The sequence below is a fragment of the Thermobia domestica genome, chromosome 9 (assembly GCF_964235325.1).
Source record: "Thermobia domestica chromosome 9, izTheDome1.hap1.1, whole genome shotgun sequence".
NCBI classification, from domain to species: Eukaryota; Metazoa; Arthropoda; class Insecta; order Zygentoma; family Lepismatidae; genus Thermobia; species Thermobia domestica.
Genome location: NC_137462.1, coordinates 282,097,867 through 282,106,085, shown reverse-complemented (window position 1 = coordinate 282,106,085; position 8,219 = coordinate 282,097,867). Strand labels below are relative to the sequence as shown.

Genomic DNA, 8,219 nt, shown 5'->3' with positions numbered 1-8,219 from the left:
TGCGTTGCGTTGCTATCCGCAAGTTTTTCGAAGATCGATACTGAAGACCTCAGATGATTTATAGTTTCTCATTTTCATACTTTCAATCTAAAAATAGCTTTTTCTGTAAAAATCATCAATTGACTGTGAGCTACTGCTCCACTGTTTTCCATTAGTATGCTGATATGTGTTGTTGTGGGTGAAGTGCTTAATTTTGTCTATGATTTGGGGAAGTTACACTTAAGATCGTCCTATAACATTAGCTATCCGTTTTTATTTGTTTCTTCGAAACAGTAATACAGTGTATGTGTGATATGCGAGTATTGCATATGTAAGGAAACCGTATGTGTTAGGGAAATATGAAGCAGAAACACTCATACTTTTTCTTGCATTATATGAAAAATATATTGCATGAATTAGCATTTTTCTATCAAGCATTACAGCGTAGTCAGAACATTAAGACGTCATCGTTTAAATAAGGGCGGGATAGTTTTTTTGGGGGGGTAACTTAAATTCACTTTACACTCATATATACATACAACAAAAATTGCAAGTTTCAGGGGATTGCCCCCCCCCCTAGCAACCCTCTAGCTACGAATCTAATTTCAGCCTACCCATTTCAAAACTTCACGCTACGTTACTGCTACTTGTAATGTATTATAAACGACAGCTCAGCTCGTGTACTTTATCAAAGATTGCAGGTCCCCTTGACTACTAACGGACAATTGCAACTCTGCGGTGCAAGTCTATTGGTTTGCTTGCTGTCAAATCGGAGAGGGTGATGTGATATCTTCCTGGAAGCTGTTACATGTTATTGTTCATTCACTAATTACAGTGTTCTTAGCCAATGTCAGATTTTTATTTTTTACTTTTCGAGTAAGCTGATATTTATAGTAAAAAGAGGAAGGGATTAAAATACGGGACATTTGCTTGTCCCGACTAAATTTACGGGGACACGGGACACTCGGACCCAAAATCGGGACTAATCCGTTTTTTTACGGGACGTATGGCAGGCTTACGTTCTCTGTGTATGCTTAGACCAGATGTAAGAATGAAGTTTGCGCAAAAATGTTAGCATGTTAGACTTAGCCTTAGAGGTCCTCTGTGTGTATGACTTTGCTTAAGAGTAAATTTTAAGTCATGCTTGATAGGTGTGTGAATTTAAACGAATTTTAAGGCTAGCACTATTTTATGTATTATTCAAGATTGAAACAAGCTTGCAATCGAGGAACTAGTAAGTTTGTTATAGACTTGGTTAAGTCTGCAGCTAAGTAAATGCAAACTTGTGCAAGCCTACAGACTTTGCCTTGAAGGCTTGAGTCAGGCTATTAAAAGTCTAGAATGCTATTAGGGAAACAATATTTAGCATTATTGTAATTCAGACATAAGCTTGTGCGTGTTTAATTGAAACTCGGGATGAGCTATGTATGTAGAAATAGATCGTGTACGCACACTGTAACAGGAAAGTTATCCATATTGAAGAGCTGGACTACAAGTGCTAAGATAATTTTATGGTGCATGGCAATACTCCGTTCTCAGAAAGAAGAAATAAAAGATTACTTCAAAATTTTTGCTGTTAAAAGCAGACTGGAGTATAATTAATACTTTGATATGAAAGAAGTTTAATAGACAGAAAAGAACAAAAATATTATGTTCAGTGATGGTTAGGAATTCAATTCAGGTTTATGCGCGTGTGAAACCTCTTTCTCAACGGGATTTAGAGGTACTTTACAGATAACTGTTGAAATTTATTAGAATAACATTAGATATTTAAATTGTTTAGTTTACCGCACATTTCTTTTATGTTTAATGTAAAATATCTGGCAATAGTTTGTTTTCCAAATGAATTCTAATATGATAACTTGTTCATACACGGTAGATCTATATTATTGATAAGGTGGTGATCTAGTTTGATGTAGTGGAAAATTTATACGTAAAATCTGTTGACTGTGTGGCAATGTTGCCAAAATATAATAATATTTGCTGAGAAATAAAATGACGAACGCAAAATATTAGTAAATTACTGTACTAGTACTCTACAGTAAATTTCTGTTCATTAGTTAAGGTAAAGTCACCACAGAGTTAATGCCATCTTCCCAAACGGTCTTCTGGGCTCCCCAAATGCGTGCTATCCTATTTTAGGTGATCATATATGAATTAATGATTTGCGTGGTTCTTTTATAAGGAAATGCACTTCTACTATCTTATAAATTATACCGTACAATGTGGAAGGAATTGTATCCTTGGGTGCAGATATACTTTAAGACAGCTTAACCGTTATGGTTATAAATGCAGTTCGAACATATACCATAAAACGACAGAGCAAAAAACAAACAAACAACCTGTGCTAGGTGACCAATAACCACATGAATTTTATCTAACCTTCATAAGGATGAGGCAAAGTTGGTTGGCGTAGCACTAGGGTGGACCTTATTTTACAACATTGTATTTTTTCGGAACACCCCTTCATTTGGTGTCACTTGTCAAAATACTATCCTGTGCAAAATTTCATTCCAACCGAATGAGCATAAATGGTGCCGCAAAGAGCCTAAACTTTTTGTTCATTTATTGGGAGCATTTGAATTATCCAATAGATGGCAGCATCTATAAAGATATAATAACAAGCATTTACAAGCGACATTTTCAAACTCTTTCCTGTGATTTTCAAGAAAAAAATAGTAAGATGTGCTACGAAAATAAATTATTTTGCTTTGATAAATATCATAGTTAATATGTTTTTTTTTTTGGCATAAAGTTTATTCAACCACAAGGGCTTGCTCTTATGTGTGTGCTGAGTTTCCCCAGTTCTGTTGTTGGTTGAATTGTGTGCCAAAGAGAGGGCGTAACCCTCTAGTGGCTAGGGCTAGGAGTCATACACCACACCATATAATTTTGAAATTAAAAAATGAAAATTGATGAATAAAGTACAACCTACAACTCCCTGACCCATTACCTTTTAAAAAAGTTGGTTGAAGGTCAGTGAAGTAAAAGCGAATATCTTCAATGGAAACAAGAAACACCGATAAGATTTATCTTTTAAAGCACGACAATTGCCAAATTGTTGATTCCAACTTACCATCAAATACACAAACGCTCAAGGTGTTATTTTACGACCTTAGAAAAGTAAAGTATACGTCGTGGTGCATCTTTAGTAATAAAAGAGGTTGAAGTTTTTTTGGGAGGGGAAGGCCCGTATCCAAACCAAAAAAAAAAAAAAATCCAACACAGATAGAGAAATTGGAAAAACCTTAGAATGAATGCAGGTCTTTGCAGAAATCTCCTGTTCGGCGAACAGAATTACAAAAGAAAAAGGAGGAAGAGTTTCTAGAAAACTTGATGATCTTTCAACATTACTCATTTTTCTGCTTTGGATCTTATCGACAAGGAGGAAGATAAAATGGATCTTCTTAGTTAGAGAAAAAAAGAACGAACTGGATACATCATTGAAGCTGACATTGTCCTACTGGAAAGAGACAGATCGAAACTTGTTACAGTTTTGGATAAATGCAAAGTTAGTGATAGAGATATGGTTCATATTTTAACTGCTGTTACCGAAGCATTGAATCAGGATGTAGATGCATTGGTTATTAATAGATCATCTATTCGTCTTTGTCGTCAACATTTGTGTGAGTTAGAATCTACAACTTGCAAGAAGTTTTTTATGAGTGAAATTGAAAAAATAAATGCTGTTACCGTGCACTGAGATGAAAAGATGCTTCCTGCATTAACAAAAACGGTGTTCGTTGACAGACCACCGGCTATTATTACTTTGAATGAAAGTGAACAATTACCAGCACTTCCGAAATTACCATCTGCCACAGGAGAACATCAAGTGATTGTTGTGCATAATACTCTGGAAAAATGTGGTCTTGTTGATAAAGTGCAAGCTGTTTGCTGTGACACAATCTCCGCAAATACTGGACGAATAAAACGTGCCTGTATCTTGTTGGAACAATATGTGGGAAGAGATATTTTATATTTGTTATGCAGGCACCAGATTTAGAAACTCGTTTTAAAAGTTGTTTTCGAGTCAAAAATCAATGATCGTTCCCTGAAACATTTCTATTTTCAATCATTTTCAACACGCTCAGAGTAATATTGACAAAACTAAATTCAAGCCCGGTATACGAAATGAAAGCATTCAAGAAAATCTACACGACACTGCGAATGACTTTCTTCAGATTGGTATACAGAATATCTAGAACAACTTACCCAGAGAAGACTGCCTTCAACTTATCGAACATGCTGTTATTTTTCTCGGAGAATTTCCACCCATTTCCCAGGAGCTTATCATCATGCCAGATGGATGGCAAGAGCCATACATCCCTTAAAGAGTTTACTCTTCCGTGATTAATTTTTTCTGGAGTAAAAGTCTGATTCAGTTTCACCTACTCCTTGTAGTACTACTCGTGATTCACTTTCACTTACCACTATTTCTTGAAAATAACACGAGAGTTGAAAATGTCGCTTATAAGTGCTTGTTGTTATATCTTTATAGGTGCTGCCATCTATTGGATAATTCAAAAGCTCCCAAAAATGGACAAAAATTTTAGGCTCTTTGCGGCACCGTTTATTCTCATTCGATTGGACTGAAATTTTGCACAGGATAGTATTTCGACAAGTGGCACCAAATGAAGGGATGTCCCGAAAAAATTACAATGTTGTAAAATAAGGACCACCCTAGCGTAGCACGGAGTGAGTCTAAGAGGGGAGCAGGCGCGTCGGCGACGGTAGATAAGGGGTAAAGAAGAATTGTGGAAAGAATTGTGTTCCTCATGGTACTAGATACGTTACCTGTCGGATTGTGACGTAATACGCTGCATTACATAGGAATCCAATTGATCATGGCCTCCTTATGGACTATTACTTGATTAAGACCATGTATTTTGGATTACGTTTTTCAACATTATTACGGATGTCAGAGGTAAAATCTCCACATATTTTGATTACTTAAACTTTCCTCTTCGGATGTTACATTAGATTTTCTTCTCTGAATTTTACACATCTATAGTCACCTAAAATAGGATAGTACCCCGAAATAGTGTTGCCAACCATTAACGAGTAAAATTTCTAAAATCGAAAGCTAAAGATGGCGAGAAATAGCTTTGGAAAAACTGAATAACTAGTTGATTCATATAATAACATACAATTAAAGCAAAATTCGCACACCAGAAGTACATGTCATCATTTTTGTCAGGATAAGGTTGAAATTCTTTTGTGTCGGTTTTACGTATAGGTCGACAGAGCGGTGAGCGGGTCGTTGCCAAAAGTGAAATTAACATCAAAACATCCCTTGACAGCAGGGTTACCAATTACAGAATATGTTGCAATAATCTTCGTCCCAAGTTAACCACTCGTGTAGTTTCACGCTGTCACTAGTATAACAATTGTGTGAACCGATTAATCGAACTGGAATTTCAAATGTTTCCACGAAAAGTATGACAAGGAGGTGTCAGGTGTTTTCTAGTTTACCGAAATCTGCGGGGTGCGTGCACTGACCTTACCACCTGAACATTCCTTTTAATCTCTGCTTCATGTCTTATCTACCGCAGATATCTCCTTTGATTCCGATAAAGAGAAACAAAGACAAACAAAATCAGTCGGCATTCTCATTCGTTTCAATGTTGAAAATCAAAGTTTAAAAATCTCAAAGGATTACTGCAGTATAATATTACACTTGGACAGAAGCATTTTTTCGAATGTTACTTATTTAAAGAAATTAATTCCAATTCATTATGTCAACATATAGCTAGCGGCATAGTAAATTCTTATGTTGCTCTCGGTAAGAAATGTTCGCGGATCCCTGGGCAAGAAGTTTGTAACGCCTCCGGGTTTTTAAATAGCTAATAATAATAAATTCTAGAAATCAAATAATATCAACGATGTTATTAATGCTAAACAAATGAAAAATTTTCTTGCTTTCATTATTTCAATGTTAAAGTAAACTTAGTGCCTGTCGCCTACGTTAGTGGCTTAATATTACAAGAATAGATAAGTTTGTTTCAAGCCACCATTATGTAATGTTTTATGTAAACAAATCCGAATTCATAATTGTTTGTATTTACATTGAATCGATGGGTCTTTATAAAATCAGTGTCAAATTATATTTAGGTTCTTTCGCTTTGTAAGGCCCTGGATCATCACCTACCGCTTGCGACGCCACTGACACAGGAAATGTATCATAAGCAAGGGCGCCCATGTTGTGGTTTCCAAGAGGGGCAAATATAAGCGAGGTTTCAAATATAGTTTCAAATTTTGCTATAACTAATATACAAATTCTATTGGGCTTTCGATATTCCCAAGTACGATTTCCTCTTAGGGGAGCAAGCGCCCCACCTTGCCCCCCTGATAGGTGCCCTTGACCATAAGTATTAAATAATAATAAATTATTTTCAAATGGTCATGCCGTCTTGTTTAATATTAGAAGAAAGCAGAAGTTTTTATTATTTCTGAAATAATAATTCTTTCTGTTGTTCGTATGTCGATCGTTTAAAGGAGCAGTTCGACTTAGAAATGCATTTTTTACAATTTATTTCCATTTGTAGTGTTGAAAATTCTAAAAGGAATGATGTTTGTTTGATCGCGATACGTTCAGTCGTTAGCGAGTAACAGAGGAAGAATGATTTTGTGATGATGTCATAGGTGGGCAAGTAGCGAGAGCAGGCTTACACACTACACAGTGCCAAGCATTTCATTTGTGAGAGGTGCGGTGGCACATTCTAAGTGCGATCTCCTTTTCCAGAACTGATTGCAAAGACTTACAAATATCATCTGCATGTAGAAAATGATATCTGATGGTGAGCTGTACAAACGTTTTTATAATATTATAAAACATATCCTATAAAGCATGAGTTCAGCGTTTCAAAAAAAAATCGAAACCAATATGTAAATAGATGGCGGACGAGATTGCTGCAACACCTAAGTACCTTTTCTTTAAGCATTCTTCCGATTCCCGAACATAAGTATGTTCATTTTCACGTTTTGTTGCAATTTTTAACGCTGACCCTATAATTTTGTGCTTCAAGGTATGTACAGGAGCGTAACATATGAGGCAAAAATGAAATAACATCTGTAAAGTTTGCCAGAATACGAAAAACACTTCACCGGTTAAATTTCTTTTATTCTCATAGCTGTCCGCGGAACAACTCTCATCACCCGTTTCATCATTGTCACATGATACAGAGAAATTAAACGATTGATCAATGTCTTGAGGAACAGTCATCGTCACTGATTCCTTCTACAAGCCGGTATATTTCACTCCCTAATTCACATTGTATAGCTTATTTCTAAAGCAGTATCTTCAGAATCATGAGTGACATCGTCTCTATTATCCTCTAATGCCTCGTCTTGACTACAACCGTCAATTGCGTCTTGTACGATATTTGTACGTTGGTAACTGGACATACATCGGTGCTTGTTCAATGGTTCGGATTTTAAACCTTTCAATAATATACTTGGAACAGCATTCTTTCTCAGTTTGCGTGTAAATAATTGTCCTGGCATTAGCCAGAAGTGGATGTAGACGGTAAAAACTCAGGGGGGGGAGTCAGAACCCAGACTATGATATGTATATCATGTTTACTAAAAACTTTCAGAAATATCTAAATAATAGCTTAAATCAATTCTGTCACTCAAAAACTGGGGGGCCTAGGCTCCCGGCCCCAGCCTAGATCCGCCACTGGTATTAACTTTTCTTTCAGTAGACTTGACTTCTCGAAGGCAGGCTCTTCAAGATGATTGGAACACGAGTGATTTTATTTGGTACATTTTTTTCCCATTGATTTTCTTGAGCCATAATTTATATCGATCTGGTGATTTCTCACGACTTAGAAACGTAAGAAAAAATACTTTACGTCCTCAGCTTCAATTGCACAAGAATTACAACCGAAAACACAGCAGGTGTTAGGCATTTCTACTTCACTTCACAGACACAGCACGCGCTTTACTAACACTTGTTTTCTACTTCACACTAGTGTTTCTTTCAGGAAAAAAATCCGGGGGGGGGGCAAAGGGACACTTAGTATTCGGCGAGGCACATTATTTTTACACAGTACTATTATATTTATTACATTATAGACGTATTATTTTGGTCTCCTCCGGGAGAATCTCTCAGAGCTCCGGGAGACCGTGCCACCCTAAAAACATGTCTGGAAGAAACACTGTTTCGCACAACAAACGTAATTACTGCTTTCTCTCTATTCTTTTTTTATACTAATGCTATAGGAAAAACAACTAACAAA

General features: G+C 36.3%; 1 protein-coding gene across 2 annotated transcripts in view; it reads left to right on the top strand.

Moving 5' to 3' along the window:
- Positions 1-594: 594 nt before the first annotated feature.
- Positions 595-8,219, top strand: part of LOC145660719 (kinesin-like protein KIF6) — a 108,574-nt gene continuing 100,949 nt past the window's right edge. For both annotated transcript variants that reach the window (XM_081726088.1, XM_081726087.1), the window contains exon 1: positions 595-1,702. In XM_081726088.1, coding sequence (XP_081582214.1) covers positions 1,640-1,702 — 63 coding nt within the window. In that variant the 5' untranslated portion in view covers positions 595-1,639. The remainder of the gene's footprint in view (positions 1,703-8,219) is intronic.